The following is a 23591-nucleotide window of genomic DNA, read 5'->3' as shown; positions in this document are numbered from 1 at the left end:
AGACAAACAGTTCCCCTCCCACTCCTGTTGCACAGTGCAGTCTTGGGGCAGTTGCAACGAGTCTCCCCTCTTTCAAACTCCAGGGGGGAGGTAGCTGGGAGCAAGCATGCATGGAGAAAAGCCAGCAGACAGCCCATGTCGGCAGGAAGAAAGTTCAATTCCATAAACATGCAGGAATGTACTCGCACGGCCTTACTTTGTAGCGTCAAATCACTATTTGTCCATGCTGTTTTTTAGGGAAATGTGTTGTTGTCATTTGTCGTTTTCTCCGCTCGTTTCATGAGCGGTACCCCTCCCCGTACCCGCCTTGGCCCCTACCCTCCATTAGCCCTTTCCCTAGACCCTTGCAAAGGTGGGGTGATAGTCATGATTCTCAAACCTTCTCGCACGTCCTCTTACCATCAAAGGTGATACCTAGAAGATGGATCCATGGCTCAGCTAGTGGCCTATACCAGAGGTTGTACAAACAATACAGGCTTTGAGTTTTTGCGTCGTTCGTTGGAATTGTTATGTTGTATCAATGACTTGGAAGCACTGACTTAGATGCAAAAACTGTGTTCAATATATGCACGTGTAGCAAAGAAGAGTCAAAAACTGATCACTGATTTAAAAATTTGTAACAAACAAATAACACGACACGACAAGTGATATTCTGTCATTAAAAATATCTTCTTTTCCCCACAGGTATCGTGTTGTGGTCCCCTACCCGCCACAGAGTGAAGCGGAGATCGAGCTGAAGGAGGGTGATGTTGTGTTTGTGCACAAGAAGCGGGAGGACGGCTGGTACAAAGGAACTCTGCAGCGGAACGGGCGGAGCGGACTTTTCCCCGGGAGCTTTGTAGAGAGTTTCTGAGGAACCCTTTCTCCCCAGCATAAGGAGACTAGGTTTTTATCTGCGCGCTGTAGGACCTTCCAGTTAGGCCTAGACGGCGCCAAACAAAAGTGGGAAAAAAATTGCATATCGCCGGAGAACAAGCACAAGAAGACAGAGCAAAGGGAACATTCACCGAAATCCACTGCCAATGTTACTCCCAAAGACTCACCATAAAGCCCTGGAGAAGTCATGCCAGCCCCTTTGCCCTGGTACTGGGATGCAGAGCGAACGAACGCGGGCCTACAGAAGTATGTTAACGTAGTGCCTTCGACTTGGAATCCCAGGCTGAGGGGGGGGGGTGCACACCTGGACTGTATCTACCAATTCTGTAAATTAGGACATGTCTTGTTTTTAAAAAAAAAAATCTTTTACCATAATTTATTTGTCAGCAGCTGCAGTGTTCTTATTATTGGCCTATGCAAGATGGACAAAAAGAGCGGAGCGAGGAAATGCCAGGAGACCCTTAAAGTCTCATAGAGAAGGCCATTTCCGGGACAAACTCACAACAACTAAGTCACACTAGAAATGCTTACAAACGGCTTTGCCTTGTGGAACGGCTGAAAGCGTACACGTATGGGAACTTCTTTTTGGGAGCTTCTATTTTTTGGGTATTTTTGTGCAAAGCAAGGCTATTTTTTCAGTGGTTGGAATAGTGGAGAAGGAATTAGGGAACAATAGCTTAAAAAGGACCTCAGGCGTATTGTCATAAAATGAAGAAATAGCACCCCAAAACTCTTAGGCCCTCAGCGCAACACATACCTCAATTAAAACGTGCAGAGTAAGTCCATTTGCTGAAGGATCAGTTAAGGGGGATGGGGTGCCACCTAAAATGTGGACCAAGTTTACATTTTGCTGGCGGCCAGGGAACAAGGTTGAAATATTTCTTGTCCTATGTTGGCTATCTATCGAGAGAGAGTTCAGTTGTCGTGTACCGTTTTAGCCAATGGTAATATAAGAAGTGCTGGCCCAAAAAAGATAAGACGATCATATCTTAGTTAGGCTAACAAAGACTTTTATCTCCAAGCATTCATCATTTTCAAATGACTTCATCAGGCACAGGAAGAGAATGAAACTTTTGGAATAGCAGGGCACCCAAGGATGCATCTCTGGAATGTCTTAAGTCTCATCTTATCTTTTTTGGAGCAACACTATATTTACTGTATGTTCCGGTGTATAAGACGACTTTTTAACCCAGTAAATCTTCTCAATAGTCGAGGGTCGTCTTATATGCTGGGTGTCGTTTTATAGGGCGGGTATATCCCAAACTCTATATTTTAACTGGAAAAGTTGTGGGTCGTCTTATACGCCCAGTCATCTTCTATGCCGGAATATACGGTATATAAAAAGTCACCAGCGGTGTCAGGGTCACACAGAATAGGCAGCAGGGTGCCGACATAATGAGGACAAAATCCATCAAGTAAACATTTTTTTATTGGTGTTTTGGTAAAAAACAAAGCTAAGAGTCAGCCAGCGACGTGTTTCGTACCCTACTAGACACTTGAACACACTCAAAAAATAAATATATATATATATGTATAGAGAAAGAGAGAGAGAGAGAGACAGTGAGAAAGAGAGAGAGAGAGAGAGAGAGCGAGAGCTAGCTAGATTGATATATATGATATATTTCCTGCTATCTGTTCGGGTCCTTGTTTTTCATTTTCATTGATTTCTTTCATACTGAAGACACATTTGAAATCTGCAGAGAAGTGCTGGGATTTCTTTACCCATTACTATTAAACACTTCCTATTGTTCCTTTCCCCAGCCCTGTATTATGATTGCAACTTTAGGCCTAACCGAACTGCAGGAAGCTGCACAAAACCTTTACATGCTTTATATGTCCCTGGCCTCCACCTGGAGCTCACGCGCTTTGTAGCAACCGCGTAACCTGTAGTAAAAACACAAAAGAAAATATTCCTATTGAAAAATAATTATTCTAATAATCATGCTTAAATACTGAGGCTGTAATAAAGACTGTATAAGAGACAAAGCTATAAAAAAAAAATCTCGTATGTAGCCATTATGCCCAAATAACTTACAAAATGTATATTCTATTGAAAACATTAATATATTATTTAGTTCCATGTGCTACTTCAGACGTGTACATAAACTCTAGACTCCTTTAAGGTCAGTATTTTTTTAATAGAATTTCCTTTCTTTTCTGTAGGGTGGTATAGTAATGTCGACACCGAGTTTCGCTATCCGAATTCTCCGCTCACTGCACTCTGCTTCACCTGCTCATGCCCACTCACTCCATCCATATGTCCCATAGCCAAATAGATCTTTGAGGATGGACACACCATAGTTTCATCCACCTCAGTTCCAAAACAAAGATCAGGCTTTCGAGAGAGTGCTCCATGAGGCATTATTGTTAAATCCCTTTTTAGTAAATGATGTTGTGTTGTCTCCTCGAACGTCAATCTGCCAAATATAACCTGGCCTAGTCTCACAGCACTGTTCCTGTGAAGCAGTAAGACCTAACTGCGTCATAGTGCATACATTGAGGCACAGGCAAGTTTAATGGATGAAGCGCTGTTTCCAAGCGGCCATTTTGAAAGAAGTAGCAACTTGTCCATTGTTTTCAGCAGCCTACACTACCATATTAGCAATCTTAGAGATGCTCAGCTGATGTATATCTGGTTATCTTTTCAAGTATCGCATCAACATTCATCCTCGCTCAGAGTGGAAAAGTGCCTGTTCGTGAAATCTGTCCACCCCCGGAGATGCTGAAAGCTAAAATGAGGCAATATCTTTGAGATAAAGTCAGCCACAGACAAAATAGATGATCAGACAGCTGTCTTGGAGAGAGGATTATTCTGCAGCTGAGTACCTCTATCATGCTGCCAGTAACACCTCATAACTGCCTTCCACTGATCGTGTGCCGCATACTAGCTTGCACAGGCCCATCTGGCAAATCGCAATAAAGACCTGAGCCAGGTAACAGACAGTACTTTGCTTAAACTTCAAGTACCTGAAAGATTAGAACATAATCCGACCAGCTGAGTCTGCCATTCCTTCTTAGGAGACACGTTATCAACTGTTTTTGGCCACTTTGTCCATGATGGAGAGAACATCATAAGAATTAGCCAGAATGGTCTGTACACTCCAAATGTATCATAAGTACCAAACCTTGATGTTCGACACCAGTGCTCATGTGAAGGGCCCCGTACATCATACAATTGGAGCATCCATGTCCTTCTAACGCGACAGGGATACTCTTGCGTTGATGGGTACAATGCCAAAAATCTCAAGAAACTCTTGGAGGTGGACACACTATATGGCTTGCCTCTGTTGCTAAAATGAAATACAAATAAAATGAAAATCCATATTCCCTGCAGATCTGTCCTTTTGCAATCCCTATGCTTTGGAGATCTAGAAAACAGGCAACTGTGGCTCCCTGATTTCTTCCAAAATTAGGAACACATTGAATCACAGACACAGATATCAAACCTCGCATGAACATGTACGATCCTATATAAAGGGAGACGAGCCAGCAATTCCGGATCTACGAGGAGGCTCACAGTATCCTGCATGATCAACAGTACGTTTAGGCACTTCCGAGGCGTGGTATCAGTCTTGTCAGATTCCATTGAAGATTTCCCAGCCACACTTGATTTGAACCAATAACAATCTGTGATACTTTTTGACCTGTCACAAACTTATGATATGTTGGCTCAAGAGATTCCTTGGCATCACTTGGGAAAATGGGCTGGGATAAATGGAACAGCCTGTAGATGTAATCTGAAGTTCCTGTCAGGCCGCAGCCAACAAGACAGGATTGGCTGTTCTATTTCATCAGTCGAGATGGACAATGTTGGCATCCCTCTAAAGGCTTGCTTTATCCCAATTACCATTAAGCATAGATGTGTAGCCTATGGCAGGAATGACATTTCAATGCAAATTTCAATTCCCGATGTACACCAATGAAAAATATCTCCCCCGCCAGATGGATAGCACTCCAGAATGCCTTCGCCAAAACAATGAATGCCTGAGGAACATCTTTTTCGGTACAAAGGAGAACTACCTCTGTCTCAGCAGGACAACAAAAAGAGATGCTGGTGACAACTTACCTCAGAGTAGCAGGCTTCCTTGTGATTAAGGTAAAAAATGCAAGCATCTGGTTTGATTCAGACAACTCCTTCACCTAGCAAATGCCGGCCGTCATAACAAATACGAGCTGTGCCCACATGATGCTTAGGAAGGTCCTTTCTGTCCTGCAGGTGGAGATTTAGATGGAGATCACGGATTATGATCGCAACTGAACTACTGTCAAATAATCTATTGAAGACGTCCAAAGTATAAAGACTCTGCCTGAATAAGTAAATAGTTAGATTGTATCAGAGCGGCCCCAGAAAGGTCTCTGCTGGCTGTTTCCTATTTACTGGTCACAAAATCTATGGTAGTACAGGTCCTGATTACCTGCAAAAACCCAACCCTCAATACACATCTGGGCGAAGCATCTTCCAAGAGCAATTCAGAAAGAACAAGCAAGTAGGGAGAGCCAACACAGCCCAGGTCCCCATCCGGGAAACGGCTGGAATCCGTACTTAAGAAGCTCCCTTCCATGAACTAAGCCCTACAGACAGACCACATCAAAGAAGCATTTGAATACAACAGGAGCTTCGCCATGAACACTTCCATCTCAGAGCCTGGAGCATTCTGTCTATAGTCAGTAGGGTGACCCTTCAGACGTCAATCCTCTGACGCTCCAGGTCTTTGACGTGCCGGCTAGGATACACAATGGCATGGTAGAAATCAGTTAAATAAAGAAAGAAATACATATGGCAATTTACTCATGAAGTACACAGTAAGTGTTGCTTTGTTTTGAAACACTTCTGGTGGTGTGAGTGCAGACTAGAAGATTGAGCACGATCAGATGTATGCTTCCTGAATGAGCATTTGAGAAGAAGACTCGGCCAGATGACGATGCCCAAAACCTTAAGGCTCTGTGTGGACCCCGTCAGGACCAATAGCACCTCAAAAGCTGCTTTGGCCGCCAGCCAGTGCTGTCCAGCTCTCAGAGGTACTTAGGGGGGATCATGGATAGGGAAGGGTGCATGAATAACGTAATGTGAAAAGACCACTCACTTGACGCCTCGTTTACCTTGACGCTTGACTTTCTAACGTAAGGACACAGGATTCGTGTTCGAATTCCCCGGCACTGTTTGGTAAAGTACTACCATTTACTCGTATTCCTTTTCCAAAGAGATGACTGCACAACTGTGACTGGTCATGAGTTAGTCCAAAACTAAGTTGAGTGAGGGATGGGGTGTAATCTAACAGGGTGATGAAAACCTTCCCTGGCAGGGACCGGCTTCCATAGTCGGCACCAATATTCTCTACTTGTCTCAGCCCAGAATGAATGCCCTTTTCGAGTCCATACTGATGCCCATGTGGCTTTCAGCGGCACCATACGTGGTTACGCAACTGAGAACCGCCCCCAACACATTGTGAGCCTTTGCCGAAACCTGAAGATATGCGCTGCACGCGCCAAGAAACGCTTCACTTTGTACTTGTGTGATGAACACATGAATAAACATATATTACAATGGAACTTACATTAAAAGCGAGTGGACCATGATCTGTAAGCAAACTCGGCATCTATTCAATAGACACACAGATACACATAAGAGCAAATTCATAAACTTTTACCAATACAAGAAAAGTGCACCAAAATGTCATGAATCAAACAGGACAGTGGGCATCCATTGGTTCAAGCGCACGGCTCTCTTTGAGAATCAGTGGTGGAATGATTGCACTCAGTATAGAGAATTGAGGACTTCACTCTGGGCCTCTGTGGCAATAGGAGCAACATTCAGATGAATACATGGCTAAAGTCTGGGCCCTGGTGCAAGTGAGACATCAAGAGTAGATCAATTCACACAGCAGCACAAAGACAAAGAGTACTGCGTTACTCCAGAGGGATCGGCTTCTGACATCCACTGGGCCATGCTCTGAAGCAGTCTGGGAGTGTCATGTCGCCCGAAGGATGTAATCAAGGAACGGATACAATGATAATTGCGCTCAAAGCTGCAGGTATACTCAGGTCACAGGGGTGAGAAGTGTTTGCAGATGGAACCACACGCTTTCTTTTTTTTATGGATGCAGAATCAATTAGTGAATGGCTCTAGAATGTTCACAATCCCAGAGAAATTAAATGCAGGTAACCAGTGAAGAAGATGAGGTGGAAAGCAAACACTAAAGTGCATTAAGAATAAGTGTAGTAAATTCAGAGCTTTCATGGATAAGCCTACTTACAATGTGTGGAAATACCAATGTGGACAGTACTGACTAATGTGCCAAAGCTACATTTTTCGATGCCAAAGGCACATGTACATCTTTCCTGCATGTCCAGATTAGTAAGCCTGCTACTCCTTCTTGCAGAGGTTTAAACCCTTAACAGTTGGTTAAGCACTGTGGGATGGTGGACAGTTTGATGTGTCTGCCGGATGCTTGGCGGACTAACAGCACAGCAGTATTGAGTAATTGACTAAGGGGGTCATTGCGAGTCGGGCGGTAAGGGATACCAGGCACCGGTAAGGAGACCGGTGCCGGTAATGCCTTACCACCCGATTATGAGGTCCCTTGGTGGAAACCGTAAGGAACGTGTGGTCTGACCACACGACCCTTACGGGTCCCGCTAAGGGACCAGGGTGCTAATAACGGGCTTGCCATTCGCGAGCCCGTTATTAGCACCCTCCCCATTCCCATTGAGCCCTATGGGGGCTCAAATGGGAATGGGGAATGGTTTGTTCAATGGGACTTACCGGTCCCGCAGGGGTCGGAATGCACCGGTGAGTCCCCATTGAACAAGACCGGACTCGGACATGGTATTCGAGGCAGCCATGGTGCTCATAGCACCATGGCTACCGCCCATCTCGTAATGAGGCCCAAAGTCTTGCTCTTACATCCAGGTGTCTCTGTCCCCAACAGGAGTATTAACTCAGAAAATTTAACAAGAAGATGGTAAACAATTAGACTTCTGAGAATTGGCTGCCAAAACTTATTATCTGTGCTAAAGTTTGAGTCCATAGAGTCATGGTTACAGAATGCCTGTATCGTAACCCAGGGGACTACTTTGCATTTTATTACCCCTGAAAAGATACTGGAGAGGCTTTCGCTCTCATGGATTAGGCAGGAATGCTTTCCAAAAAAGAGGCCCCTTCGACAAGCAGCCTTTTGAAATATAGAAGACAGCCTAATTTGTCTTAGAATTATATCCACCTGCCTTCCATGTTAAGTACTGCCATAGGCAACATATTGGCTGGGCCACAACTGAGTTTATTCCTCTGATCAATGTAAAATTCCAGCGCTCTTTGCCATTCAAATAGTGCAAAGTTCCTTCTACCCTTGCAACAGTTGTTCTATGAAATCTGTATCTCCTGATTGTTCAGGATCTCAGAGAGTGCTTTTGTTTAAAGAAGGGGTTAACTTCTAGTAAAATCAATGTTTATAAAAGGCTACAGCTGGTGCAGAAGCAATGGCTCTTGTAACTCACTTTCTTGACATCCTTTAGTAATTGCATCCACAAATGCAGCGCTCTGAGTAACATGTTTTAAATCACTCGTTTCCATGGGTACAAAGGATGTTCAGCCAACATTGTCACAGGTCAAATATATTTAAATTGCACTGTGGATGAGGATCTCTGACAAGTTTGTGTGCATTGGAATGGCATCCAGCTGCTTGATGTGATAAATGCAAGTACATTTAGGAGATTTCCTACTCCGATTCCCAATTGCAGAACCCAAAACCTTTTCCTGGTTCCACGAGGTGGTGAAGTCCTCCACGGCAGAAGGCATGTTCATAGTGTTGTGGGATAATATTAAATGTGCCTCTCTCTAGGAGAGAAGGGCATTTTTCCAAGGTTGATCTAAACATCTCCATTTTCCATGGATGATGAGGTTGAAGAACAACATATGTATTTTCAGATGTGGACCAATTAGCATCCTTCCACAATGGTGACTCCATCCAAGCTTCCTGATGACTTTTGGAATGATCCAGAGGGAACCGTAACAATTCACGCACCTGGATGACTAATCAACTCTGAAAGCACTATTTAGGGAGCCAAGGCCTTTTCACAGCTGATATATGTGTGACAGAACAACTCAGACAACTCATGGTTATCTACTTTTTCAGGTAGAACATTAGTTAGGGTTGCCAGATTAGACCAGAACTATGTTTTCCTCAAAATCAGAATAAGTAACTTCAATAATAGGGCGATCACCTTGACTGCATGGATTTTTGGCATGAACAACTTGCCTTCCAATGACAATTGACTCTGAATATCGGGTTGACCCAGTCAAATACTGATGACTTGGCGTCACTACGTCACAGGAAGTTGAGAGGACATGATGGCAACCAAGCTCTGGAAGGGGCAGACTGACCTTTGTGAGTGCTTTTGGAAGTGGCGTGCAGTGCCCTGCAACGATTGGGTCACCTGTAGGAAACGCTTGAACTCTCTTGTTGGTCTTCATAACAGGCCTGAAGGATTGGAACATTTGTGTGGACAGAACGCAACATTGCCTGCTCCACCAAGAGGTGGTTAGTGATGACCACTTTGGGAACATATAACCTCATGGCTGGTGATGGGGTCAGAGCTATAAGTTATTTAGAAATTGGTAGAACTATGTTGAAGGACTCCTGGTGGAACAGCCACACTGCTGCAATGTGTATGGCCTTGCCTCAGGCTCAGAACTGGCACATTCAGGTTATTAAAGGGGTGAAATTGCGTGGACTTTCCAGATTGGGATATGAAATTAATAGCTCAAATCAAATCGCACATAGGCACACGCCTTTCGTGGGCAATAGAATGTGAGCTTGAGTGTCACTCTTTATTACTGAGAAGAGACGCCCTGGCTCTCGAGGTGAAGCCGCGCGCGAGGTCGAAGGCCCAAAAGTCTCGGAATGTCTAGAAGGAGATTAGATGATATGGCAGACTGTATCCCGATGATTCTGGCGGTGAGAAGATCACATTGATGTTACTGGTAGGGTGATCAGTCCAAGTAGCTTTTGAAAGGCTTCTGGGTCTCTTGGCAGATGACTTCTCACCGTCTCCTCGTGCATGACAACTTCCTATTGAATGGAGGGAGCAAGTAGGTGTCACCTGTGGATTTGAATAGCTCGGGAGCCACAAAGCATTTCGACTCTGTGTTACAGTGTTGTTCTGTAACGTTAAAGGAAGGTTTGGACATTAAGTCTGACATGGACTTGTCTGCCACACCCTCTCTGCAATGCCTTGAGGAAGCGCTAATACTCTTACGTCCCGTCCCCTTTCCTCCATACTGCATGGGAGACGGAACCTTTTTCACCAGAAAAAACCTTCTTCCCCTTTAAATTTGGAGACGCGTGGGGGTGTGGCCATGGGAACATGCGCTGCCCTGACTCCACCCTCCGGTGCCACACCTCAGTCCCCTTTTCCGCATCGACAGGAATGGGCCGAATTCACCAGCGCTCCTGGGTTTGGCTTAGGCCATGGAATTCCATGCGCGTATACTACTTCTATCTTTTTTGTCTTTTTATCATACAGGTACTCGGTCCTCAGGCGTCACACTCCTCCCCGGTTCATGTCAACTTCCACAGGGTTCAGCAGGTGTCCATCCTGCGATGGGCTCTTCCCAACTTCAGACCCCCACGCCCTCTGCCTATGTTGCCTTGGCCCAGACCACGGTTGGCAAGCTTGTACAGCGTGCAACGCCCTGTCATCGAGGTCTCTGAGGAACAGGCCAGCCAGGTGGAGGGATATCTTCCAGAAATCGCCTCCAGAGGACCTGAAGGACTTCGTCAAACATCGTTCCAGGCCCAAGGTAGGGCCTCTGTTCTCCATCGCGCCCTGCAAGGGAGACTCCTCCCAAGGACTCGCCCGTGCGGGAGGGACCGCACAGGTTCTACTACCAGCACGTGCACCGAGGCCTCCCCGGCTACCAGCCTACGGGTCGAGGGATCCACGGATCCTCCTGGTGACAGTGTTGAGGGACCAGAAGGTTCTTGTACCGGGTCTTCACCCAAGGGGCTACTACCCCCTTGTACCGGCAATATGTCTGAAGGGCCACACCCTAGTACCGGCAATATGGCCGAGGGGGCGCCTAAAGGCAGCTCTACCGGCCTCCAGGCCGAGGGTGATACGCCTACCAGGCCTCGGCCTGAGGAGCAGGGTAGGCCTCATGATCCGCACTCAAGAGTCCTGGAGGAGGCTGGGCCCAGCGAGCTCAGCAACACGATGCAGGCACGTGGAAGGCAGCTCGACAAAATGGCCACTGTGCCAGACATCAGCACCCGTCCGACGCCGCACCAAGAACGGGAATTTGGTGAAGAAAGACTGTCAAGGTGGGACTGGCGTCAACCAGGTACGTGGCCTGCAGCCTATCCTTCATTTGTGCAGGGTAGGTTCCCGCTATGTCCATATGGGAAGGGTATTCAGCGCCTCCAGCAGCTGCCCGCTACCCCGTCTATATCCCCTAGCACCCCTCCTTCCTGTGACGACAGGTTCTTTGAGAGGTTCGTCAGACTCGTGAAGTCCCCTCGGATGAGGGTGATCCTCAGGGATGACATCAGGGAGGTGCTCCCACTAATGCTTCCAGCACCTCATGCTCATCCGCCGGTGCCCTTGGCCCCAGCGAAGCCTTTGGTACCGGCTCCGCCCCCCCGAACCGATTCCTCAGGCAGTTCCGTACCAGCTCCGCCACAGCCTCCGGCTCTGGTCCCAGTACCCCAGTCTCCGGCTCCCCCCACTCCTCCACCAGTGCAGATCCTCCTGACCCCCTGGCAGACAAGGACGATGAGGAGGAACCCGACACGCCATTGTCAGTACCTGGGCCTTCCTCAACCCGAAGTCGAGCAACCACCAGAGGGGGTCCTCACAGAAGTCCTCACGTGACACCCCTCTGCTAAACGGAATTCCACTGCAGACCAATGTAGTCACCCTGGCCAAGAAGGGTTGGCTCCAGCCCCAGTATGTCCAGCCGGTCAATCGACGCCTGGACGCCAAGTACAGGCAGATCGAGGGGTATACACTCTTGCTATCGGCCCATCCTCAGCCACACTCCTCAGTGATTGTGGCAGCATCACTATACTCCAAGCCTCAGTCATCCTCAGCCTCCTCCTCTGTGGCGCTGCTAAGCAAGGAGGAGAAGATCTTGGAGGCGTACAGGGAAGAAACTTTATTCCAACGCGTCCTTGCATCTTCGTCAGGCCAACGCTGATGCCATGCTGGCAGCCACTAACCAGAGGTTGTGGCGGGAATTGCGGATTTCCTCCCAGAGCTTCCTACGCAGAGCCAATCAGGTTTCAAAGCGGGACTGACTGAGGGCAAGCTGGTGGTGCAGGACATCATGGAGTCCACCGTGGCGCACATTGACACCTCTGGCTGGGCCATCTGCATCACCACGGACATGAGAAGAAGAGCCTGGCTCCATGCAACTAAATTTTACCCGGATGTCCGTGAATGCATATTAGACCTGTTGTTCGAGGGGAGTGACCTCTTCCACTCCACCACGGACGAGGAGCTGGACAAAAAGAAAAACAGCTCACAAACGGCCAAGTCTTTATCCATCCTGACAAAGACCATGCCCAGATCGTGCACCCAGTCACAGTAGGGCTCCGACAGGGGGCGTAAATACGGAGGGTTTCGCGTCTTCCAGAAATGGAGGCCCAAGCAGCTGGACTGCTCGCCGACTCCACATCGGCGCAAGCAACAAAAAGGGATGCGGGGAGTAAGGGCTTTTTCCAGTCCCCCTCCTCTGCAACAGCCTCTGATGGAAAGAAGGCATGACACGCCCCCGTTGGTCCACGTGTCTCCAGTGGGGGGTAGGCTTGCTCTCCATACCATTTCTGGCACCTGAATTCCGCGGACCCCTGGATCCTCTCTGTAGCATCCACGAGGTACCGCCTACCCATCCCAGCCTCTCCTCCCTCCTCCCCTCCACTCCCTCAAGTTTGGACAGCAACTCTTCTGGCAGAGATCCGATTGCTCGTAGAGAGCCAGGCTGTGGAGGAAGTCCCAGCCTCCCAGCGAGGGGCTTCTACTCCAGGATTTTCACCATTCAGAAAAAGAACCAGGCGGGCCTGAGAGTTGTGCTGGACCTTTCCACCCTCAAACTCTCCTTACCGCTACAAAATTTCAAGATGGTTACGCCAGCTTTTATAGCTTTTATAGCGGAGACATTTTGCAAGGGAGACTGGATGTGCTCCCTGCATCTGGAGGACACATATCTACACGTCCCGTTAAGGCAGCCCCATCGTTCTTTCCTGCGGATCAGGATCATGGGCTACCATTTCCAATACAAGGTTCTTCCTTTTGGCCTCAACTCGGGCCCTAGAGTCTTTACCAGACTCATGAATACTGTGGCTGCCCTCCTCATGGCTCAGGGCCTCCACATCTACCCATACCTCGACGACTGGCTCGTCAGGGCTACATCGCCGGAAGCAGTTCATCACACTTCACAGGCTCTTATGAACACACTGCATGATCTGGGCTTTTCGCTCAATCTCAAGAAGTCGCAGCTGCAACCCACGCAGACTCTGACATTCTTGGGCCTCATCTCGGACACATGCTCCGAGAAGGTGTTTCCATTGGAGGACAAGATCACAGCCATCAAGAGAGCCATTACTCACTTCCTCAGCAGAGAGGTGACCTCGGACTGGTGGTAACAGCACCTCCTGGGTCTCTTTGCAGCGGTCCTATTTGCCGTCTCCCACCCGAGACTCGGGATGAGGAGGATACAGCTGCACTTCACAGCTTCATGGAAACAGGAGCGGGGCTCTCAATCCGAGATGATCAACGTTCCTCCCTCTCTCCCCCAGGACCTCACATGGTGGTCCATGGACTGCAACCTACGGACGGGCAAGCCCTTCCGGCCTTCCCCCTGCATGTCACCATCACCACAGACTCCTCTCTCGAAGGATGGGGAGCCACGCTCGACGATCTCTCGGTCCACGGCACCAGGACCCGACATGAGCAGGAGTACCACATCAATTTGTTGGAGCTGAACGCCATCTGGCTAGCGCTCAGAGCATTCCTCCCACTTTTCAGGGACAACATTGTCCTCATCCAGACAGACAACCCGACCAGCATGTACTATGTCAACAAGCAGGGAGGCACCAGATCCACTCCACTGTGCAGACTGGCAATCAGCATGTGGGAGTGGGCCCTGGAGAGCGACATCTGCCTCACGGCAGTTCACCTTCCGGGGGTATCCAACCTGGAGGCAGACAGGCTCTGCAGGTTGGGAGGGGACAACTACAAGTGGCAGCTAAACGACCTAGTTACTCAGAAGATCTTGAGCAGATGGGGTCGTCCCCAGGTCGATCTCTTCGCCACCTGGCACAACAAGAATTTGCATCATGGCAGGGACAGGGCCTCGGCTCCCTGGGCAATGCATTTCGGATTCAGTGGAACGACATGACAGCTTACGCCTTCCTGCCCACTCCACTGATTCACAGAGTGATTTGCAAGATCAAGGAGTCTCGCCAGCTCAACATCATTCTAATAGCTCCATGGTGGCATGCCAGGCCATGGTTCTCGGAACTGCTCAGCTTCTCAGAAGTGCCACTGATTCACCTTCTGACGGGCCCAGCACATCTTCTGGCACAGCAGGGGTGCAGGGTCATCCACCCCGTGCCACAGAATCTAGCCCTCACAAGGTAGTTCCTGAACAGGTGATGCTAAGGCACCTCAGCCTCTCCCAGGCTAATCTGGAGATCATACAGGGCACAAGGACAAAGGCTAACGGGTCCCAGTATAAAATTAAATGGACCAGGTTCTGCCACTGGGCAGCCTCCAAGGAAATCGACCCCCTGGCATATACCCTGTACGACGTGCTCTCCTCTGTGCACCTCGCCCACTCAGGCGTGCTGGTGGACACCTGCTGCACTTACCTCACAGCCATCGGGGCATACAGGAACTCAGAGGAGGGGGTCTTCTCCTCCTCTAATCCGATTGTCAAGAAACATTTGACAGGGCTTGCAAGACTCTACCCGCCCATCAAGAGGCCACACCCGGTGTGGGATCTGAACATAGTCTTGGGCGCCCTTGCGCACAAACCATTCGAGCCAATGGCGTCCGCGGACATTTGGCTGGTCACCTTTAAGACGGCCTTACTAGTGGGCCTCACCTCGACCTACCAGAGTCAGCGAAATCCTGGCGCTGGTCGCCTCAGAACCATATACCAGCTTTCACAGGGACAAAGTAATCCTGTGGACACACCCAGCGTTTCTGCCTAAGGTGCCGTCTGCTTTCCATTTAAATGAGGAAATAGTCCTTCCTATGTTTTTTGCTGATCCTAAGAATGAGACACGGAGAGTTCTGCATTGCTTAGATGTCAGGCATGCCCTGAAATTCTACCTGGACAGGATCAATGGCTTCTGCATATCAGACACCCTATTTGTCAGTTTTGGAGGTGCAAGACCAGGCAATCAGGCCTCCAAGGCTTTCATATCCCGCTGGATCGTCTTGGACCTCAAAGAAGCATACAAGGGTCAGCACAAGCCTCTCCTGGCAAACATGCATGCCCAAGCAGTCAGGGCCAAGGCAACGGCCATCGCATTCCAGCGCCATGTCCCTTGGCAAGTCATAAGCAGGGCAGACACATGGGCCACTCCCTTGCCTTTCTGCGAGCATTACTGTTTGGATGCCGGCTCTAGATCTGATGCGGCTTTCGTACAGGCAGTTCTCAGGAACCTATTTGCTTAAGGAGGTTCTCCTCTCTACCCTGGGGCAACATTCAGGTGTAATCGCCCATGCAGTATGGAGGAAAGGGGAAGGGACGTAAGAGTGATTATAAGTTACTCACCATAGTTTTCCTCCATACGTCCCACCATCCTCCCCCCTTATTAAACTGGTGTCATTAGGCATTGCTAATATATTGTCGATGTGCCTATGGTGACTGAGGTGTGGCGCCGGAGGACGGATTTAGGGCAGCGCATGCTCCCAGGGCCGCACGCCTGCGCGCCTCTAAATTTAAATGGGAAGAAGGTTTTTTCTGGTGAAAAAGTTTCTGTCTCCCATCCCTTGGAAGGGACGCCCATGCAGTAGGGAGGAAAGGGGACTAAGGACTAAGAGTATGTTAGTCACTACGGTGAGTAACTTATAATTTATGGTCATCCTACTTGGACCGCGTGATACTTGCCACTTTTTGGAGATCCCAAATTGCATTTCTTTTTGACTCCCATCAGCAAAGATACATACCAATATCCAATGTCCCCAATTGACTCGTAATTCTTAATGGAGTCCGCTGCAGCAAAAAGAGACGCGCAACATTGGTATTCACCCTACAACTATTGGATGTCAGAATTGCATTTGCTCTCTGGAATGAAAGAAGTGAAACCGAATAGCATTTCTTATTAGCACATGTAAGTCTCATCGACCTCCTCTTAGACAATCAGAATGTTTGCAATCCAGTTTATGTATTGTTTATTTATTTATTGTGCATTTGTAAGGCGCTTATACAAGTAAATTGTGTTTTCATAGCACCCACAGGGCAACAGGGAGGGAACATGGGATAGAAAACAATGTACTGGGGATAAAGACGAGCCTACGAGGCCTTGTGAGCATTCAGAGTGTGCAAGTGCAGGGAGGGAGAAGGACTTAGAGGGGTTGGGGGGTAAGTGCTGGAGTGCCCATGCTCGCAGTGAGCAGCAGGTGCACGTGCCCAGTGTATAGCGAATGGTATTGTCTCGTGTTATATTCCAGATATTCTGTTTTCATAAGCAGCCACAGAAACAAAAAGAATGTTTCCACATTCAAGAAACAGCAATGCAATTTCCCAGCAAGATTTCTTCTAACAAGACAACCCAACCTAATTTAACACAAAACCTTCAACACCAAAACATGGTACAATGCTTTCTCATTTGTGAAAGTTGACTATAACATTGCACTTAAAACAGCTCATGCTAAAACTGTTTCAGTTCAGCCATGTTTCAAATTAACATGCACACCTTGTAAAGATAACCTAGTTGTTTAATTATTAGAAAATAAAACCACATTTATTTTAATAAACTAACATGTTTTCCTTCACCACCACAGCTTCAAAACCTTTAATGCTACTGGTACTATTAGCTAATAGACCTAGGGAGGGGTCATTATCACTTGGCATAGTGACCCTTTCCCAAGTTATATGCCATCACTTGGGAGCAGGCCATTATCCTGCGATAATGGCCCCTCCTTCAGTCTATGAGTCCGCATGTTCACCCAGCTTATCCCTTCGAATCCACAGAGAAGGAGCCAGGCAGCTTTGCTTTCTCCAAGTTCAGATGATGCTACTGTATGTGGGACGGTGCTGGTCCGCGATTAGTGACGCGGATGTTAGGTCCTGCAACCTGGATTCATAAGGCTGTAAGGGACCGGGGACATTAGAGTGCTACAAGAGATAGATGGTGTCACCTGACTGGAATAACATGTAATGCCTAACAATAATCAAGAGGAAGAGTTTCAAGAATATTTGTGCCTATCTCGCGTCAAGAAACACTTGTGTACAGGCGCGTTATGAATGACACATCACATCATCATAACAGTGAGTTTTCAATTGCCCCTTAACCTGTGAGAGCTGTGGCTGACTTCTCAATGCAACTGGACACTGATTCCAGGTGTCAGCACTCCAAGAAGAAACGTTCTGCCACTAGCTCGTTTAAGGTGGTACTTGGGAACTACCAAAATATGGACTTTCTCCAATCTCAGATTTCTCTTAGGGCTAGATGGCTTGACAGCTGTGTTAAAAAATAGAGAGGTGATGGGGTAAGAGCCATTTTAAAATCAGTTCGATCGTGAAGTGCAAGCTGTGAGGGATAGGGAAGATGAGGGCAAAAGGGAGCGGGGGCATTAACTTCTTTTGTGAACCTTTGCGCCTGGATATTAGTTTCTGGGCACAGCCTGTCAGAGAGGCATTGCAGTAATCCATTTTAGAGAATGGCTTGGGCACATATCCAAGATGTTGGTCTGACGGATGTTTTTTAACAGGCCTAAATAGTATGAAGTCATACTAATCCTTGACAACCATGAATGCAAATCCACATAGAAGTACAAAAATAACCACGGGCATCGGAAAATGTTTTTTTTATCATTAAAACATCTGTCAGACAAAAATGTAAACCACCTCAGTGCTGTATTGGACACCCTTGCCATCGAGCAAAGTCTAAGAACATTTGGTGGTTCAGGCTATTAAATGCTGTGGACAGATCCATCATAACCAGCAGTGTGTACAGATGTCTGACTTTTCTCCAATACAAACCTTCCTGCACAGCAAATAAAGCTAGTTCAGTTCCTGATATGATCAAGAACCTGAAGATTGTAAGACACAGATGAACTTGTGAAGAGGTGTCTGTACCCACTTTTCAATATATTGGGCAACTAGAGTTGAGAAATGTTTTTCCACATACCCATTCCCTGCACAATTTTACTTTTGCCATTAAGGTAGGCACACCAGGTCTCAATGTCTTCTTGCAGCTAGGATCCTATTCTTGCGAGGAGTTGTTATGGCTTTCAAAGCTTTAAGAAGTCCTATAAGTTTAGACATTTCTTCACATTAGAATGGAATGCCTGAGGATGCTAAAAGGAGACCTTTCTCTTCATTAGTACATGGATGGGTTGGCGGTCTTCCAGCGATTCAGGAGACTCAGTATGTGGGTTTTACCATTGGGTAAAACCCACGTTCCAAGACTCCTTGGAAGCGGGAGGCCACCATCTTGCATTCCAGTACTGAGGTAAGTGTCCCCCCACTCCATCCTTCCCTCAACAACAAACCCCAATTTTCACATCAACCGTCCACCCCTTCTATATCCCTACTTACCTTGTGCTTCTTCGTCCTTCACTGGTGCCGGGAAGCTCTGTTGCTGCAATGTCCACTATGGGAAGGGAGAAGGGACTATTTGTAGTTCCCTTCTCCCTGATCCTGGGAAGCTCTGTTGCAGCAATGTCCACTATGGGAAGGGAGAAGGGACTATTTGTAGTTCCCTTCTCCCTGATCCATGGCGGACATCTTGTTTTGTAGTTTTTTTGTCTAGGTTGAGAAATGGCACACACACCGTTTTCAACTTGAAAAACAAACTATTAGTATTGGTACAACGGACCAGGATACCAATAGCAATAAAACCCTCCACACTGAGGCATTACTGCGGCAGGTAATGCCCTGGGCTAACGTTAAAGCCCTTGCTTCAATCGGGTTTCTATCTGGCCCAGGGCATTACCTGGCCAGATAATGCCTCAGCCCATCAGGGTTTATTGCTTAAATCTTGGACATGGATGCTATCTAGATGGCATCCCTATTATCTAGGTACCATGTCTATTATCTAGCTACAAATCACAGTATAAGGTCCTTTTTACACCTGTGGTAAAAGCTGATTTCAGTGGTTTAGTGAGGTGATCAAAGAGTTAATGTGCTATAGATAGCATCAAAAGCAGCTTCTGTCGATATCAAAAACGGGGGATACGACTACCTAGGGAACTGGAATCTGGGACTGCAGCTAGCTGGAACGCAGAGGCAATGACTGCGCGCGCATTCAGGTTCCCTTATTGGGCGGCCAGCTGACACTGACAGGAAATGACCAAAGCTTGGACATTCTTCCTCCGCCCGGTAAGTGGGGAATGGAATTGAGGCATTTGGCATGGCAGGAGGAGCTGCATGGTTTGTTGGGCTCATTAGATATAGCTTTTGAACAATTTGCAGTACTTTACACAATGTGATTCAATTCCCACCAGCAGTGTATCGGACACTCCCTCATCCCCAGAAGTAGCGGGGAGCTCCCACTACCAAAGGGTTCAATATCAGGTTGACAGAGATGTCAGGGGCTACTTATCACTTTGTGCTTGACCCCCCCCCCTTTTTCTTCTGTGTTGGGGGTATTTTTCATTGTGTGACCTTTTGAGCAAGGTTGACAATCGCTGAAGCAGAGGTCTGCAACCTGCGTCTCTCTCGTTGTTTTAGACTGCAAGTCCCATGTCCCTCCTCATTGACTAGGCTGTCTGGGGCTGATGAAGTGGCAGTCCAAGACATCAAGAGAGCCAAAACTCCTGGCTTTAATAATGTATTGGCTTACACTTGAACCCAAAGATCCTCCAGGAGTGAGAACTATTGAGTCTTACATGGCAATAAAAAGAACACTGCCGGTGCCTGCAAGCAAAAGGTGTTTTGAAAGATTGAGGTGTGCAAGAGCACAGATAAGGCCATATTTTCACCCACTGTCATGACTTTATTGAACATTGTACAAATAGAACTTATTTCTGTAAAATTAATGTAAAATCCTCAGTCCTTTTCAGTATTAATCTCCGACTGCGAGCAAAAGAATCGAAGCACATGATCAGGCAATATGGGTTTCTACAGGCCGGGGACTCTTGGGTGCAATAATGGGCCGAAAGTTCAATATTATTCATAGAAAAGCCTGTTTTTTGTAATCACATATTGAAATGGATGCATACAGCTCTAACAAGCTAGAGCTACAAGGCGGTATTTATTGAAGGTATTGTTCCCTGACTGAGTATGGCTATAGTTGCTTTTGTCCACTTAGGATCCATGCAAGAATGATGGTGGTCATTCCGGAGTAGTCCACTGAACAGCAGAATCCTTCGGAGGTAACATGGGATTTGTTCCTCATGTGACCAATCTACAGGAAACACGTTTCTTCGTCAGCAAGCATCAGTATATTTGTGAACACCAATTGTGCATAGCAACATATACAATTTGTCACAAGCATATTGTACCAATTCCAACCTGCGACGACCGGTAGAACCAGCACTGTGCCAAGCTTTGCTGGTCTTAACTCAAGCGCATGGTATTTGAATCTCAGACCGTTTCAGTGATACTTAGTTTTACATTTTCTGCCTCTGCCACGCAACCTCCACCGCGCAACCGTGGGTATTTGAGTGTTTCAAATCCAAAAGGGTTTTAGTGGGAAGATCTTCATTTTAAAGTTGACATCTGGCCAAATGAAGTCTATGTTTTACAAAAGCACAGATCATGATTCGAGAGTCCTACAAGTTGTCATCGTGACTGCATTGAATTATTGTTGTCATCAGTGTATTGAATTAAGTGGTTCTGGTCTGAAACTTGTACTTTGCACTCTTGAGGAACTGCACCAATTCATATTCAAATAATATCTGTGTCAAAACTGCTGTCGCCTTTAAGACAGCAATCAGTTGTGCAAAATGATGATACACAAACATGAACTGGAATGTAATGTTTTATAATGACGCAGCTGTGCCTGCTGTAAAATGGCCGGCTCATATTACTTTCTGCGTGTTTGATACCATATCAATCCAAAACAATCTACGTCCTGTGCAGGATGTGATGTCACCAATGCAAAAACAGAGGAGATGGCGAAAGACTAGGTGACAGACTGCAATTTAATGACTGAGGAGTGAGCTACTGAAAGGAAGCTTTGACAAAATGGTGGATGATAGGGTCTGAGGTCAGAGATGTGTAACCGAAATTGTGAATGTGGCAAAGCTTCAGAAGTAATGGATATGGGAGTGGCTATTTTTGACCAGGGACACTGCTGCAGCAAGTCAATTGTAGTCAGCTGACTAGAGAGTGACCCCTATAGCGGCATCAAGAGGTGCCTTTATGGCTTCTCTATCCCTATGGTAAAGACTGGTGTCAAAATGGCAGCTGTCTTGGACGGCATAATGCATTACATCAGCCTTGTTTGGACCTGGTTGAAACCTTGCAGCACACGGTCTTCCAGAACACAGCATCCTACTGTGGATCCTGAACACATATTATGATCCCAAATCAAGATCACAGAGTTCGCCGCCTACATCTTCTGTCTTGTCACACACTGGTATGCCAGTGTGTTTAGACCCCACATTGTGTACTTCACCGCGTATCCTTCAGACAGCCACCACTGTTCATCAGCAATAGAGTTCATATGGGCTCAGAAATGAGTAGGGAAATGTGGATGGATGGATAGGAGCGGTGGTGCAGGAGGGTGGGATTTAGGGTGGTTGAGAGGTGGGTCATTGCAGGTGGATGGGTAGGATTGCTGCGGGAGGGTGAGGTTCAGTGGGACTCAGAGGTGGATCAGAGCAGGTAGATGGTTAGGAGTAGTAGTATAGTGAAGGTGGAAGGACATCAGCGTCAGACTCATTACACAGGGGGTAAAGGAGCATGTTTACCCGTGAGAACATTTGCATTCTAAGAAGTGGCCCAGGGACATGAGGGGCCTCAAACAGGTGAAGGGAGGAAACAGAGAAAGATAATGGTCCGGGGCGATTATTCAATTTAAAGTGAATGATACTGCATGGATGGGCAGCAAGCTTAACAAAGGCAGGCAACTAAAGGGCAAAGCCATTTTGCAGAAGTCCATTTGAGAAGGCCAAAGATTCTTTTCCTTTAAAAGCCAGCAGTGTCGAACCATCTAACACATGGCCTTCAATGACTTAATATCTCTGAAATCCTTTGGCGGCAAACAGTTCCTTTTTGGATGTCCACCCATATAAATATTCCAAACAGCAAGGGATTCGGAGTATCAGAAAACTGACAGCACAGAATTCAACAGAGGAAGTATTGAAATGGCCAGCACTGTTGAGATGCACAATTCATACATCATTCTACGTAAAAGGTCGAGCGGTGGCTGGGCCTATTCCTGTGGCACAAGCTCTTTAGAGTAAATGTCGAAGCACACGTGTTACAGTCCAGAAAGCATGCACAAGTTTGCAAGTATCAATGTCCAGAAAGTCCTACTGGAATATGTTTGGGTCGTCATGAAAATATTTGGGGCAGGGAGGGAAATCAGAACATTGGTCTACGAAGGGAGATAACAAATAAATTTTTCTCCAATTCTCCTTTTTGGAGACAACTTTATAGCTGTTCAATGTTTTTTAAAAGTGCTTTGATTCATGACTAGAGTTTTTTCTTTTTCATTCTGGATTTTATTTCCTGTTTTTTGAGTGGTTTTTGAATTTAACGATCATGATGCATTCCATAAAGCAAGTCAGTGATGTACGGAGCTGGCTCCATATCATGGGCGAATCCTGCGGCCGGCAGGCGATGCTATTCACCACACCTGAAGCCAACGTGATCCGCTATTCACATTTCCAATCTTTATTTGGAAACAAAGGCGGGGGAGACTGGTGTAGTCTGGAGATGAACAAGCATAACTTTGGCAAGCTCTTTTCTGTAGGGTGCCAGATTGAATGCACTAAAAAAATGGTCTTGACGAAGTGTGAACAATTCCTTTGTACTTTGCACAGCTCAGAAAATGTTTTGTTATACATTATTGTTGACATGTACTTTTCAAAATATTGACAGTGCTCATTTTAACTGAACTTCAATGATTGTGTTTCTCATTCTTTAAATAAACCGAACATTATGATATTTTAGATGAGTTCACGTTTTCATTTGTGTGTACAGACCTTTCTATTATTTTGTGAGAGTTGTGCAAATGTTTACTGTATTGCAGGGAACATTTGCGCCCTACCTCTCTTTTCTTCTCAGTTAACACCTCTTGAAAGCTTCTGCAACCTATTTTTAACTGTACAGGTAAGACTTTGCAGAAGTTTGGTCGCAAAAACTATGATACAAAAGAATGAGGGTGAACATGAGTTTTTTGGGGAACTCGAGACCGAAAACACATCCTTCTCCAGAGCCAGCTCCAACTGTTTCCCCAAGAATGTGTCCCTCACATTCAAGAACATCAACCAAAGCCGCGTGAACACCAGCAAGACACATTTGAAATTTCAAGAACACCAACCAAAGACGAATGAACACCAGCATGACACATTTGCAATGTATTAAT

General features: G+C 46.7%; 1 protein-coding gene across 1 annotated transcript in view; it reads left to right on the top strand.

Moving 5' to 3' along the window:
• Nucleotides 1–23175, top strand: part of SH3RF3 (SH3 domain containing ring finger 3) — a 1766125-nt gene extending 1742950 nt beyond the window's left edge. Inside the window, exon 10 of the mRNA XM_069636866.1 lies at nucleotides 685–23175. Coding sequence (XP_069492967.1) covers nucleotides 685–853 — 169 coding nt within the window. The 3' untranslated portion in view covers nucleotides 854–23175. The remainder of the gene's footprint in view (nucleotides 1–684) is intronic.
• Nucleotides 23176–23591: the final 416 nt, after the last annotated feature.

Source organism: Ambystoma mexicanum, chromosome 7p (assembly GCF_040938575.1).
Source record: "Ambystoma mexicanum isolate Mex_15411 chromosome 7p, UKY_AmexF1_1, whole genome shotgun sequence".
Lineage (NCBI taxonomy): Eukaryota > Metazoa > Chordata > Amphibia > Caudata > Ambystomatidae > Ambystoma > Ambystoma mexicanum.
The sequence above is the reverse complement of the archived record's forward strand: the minus strand, read 5'-3'. Positions and strand labels throughout refer to the sequence as shown.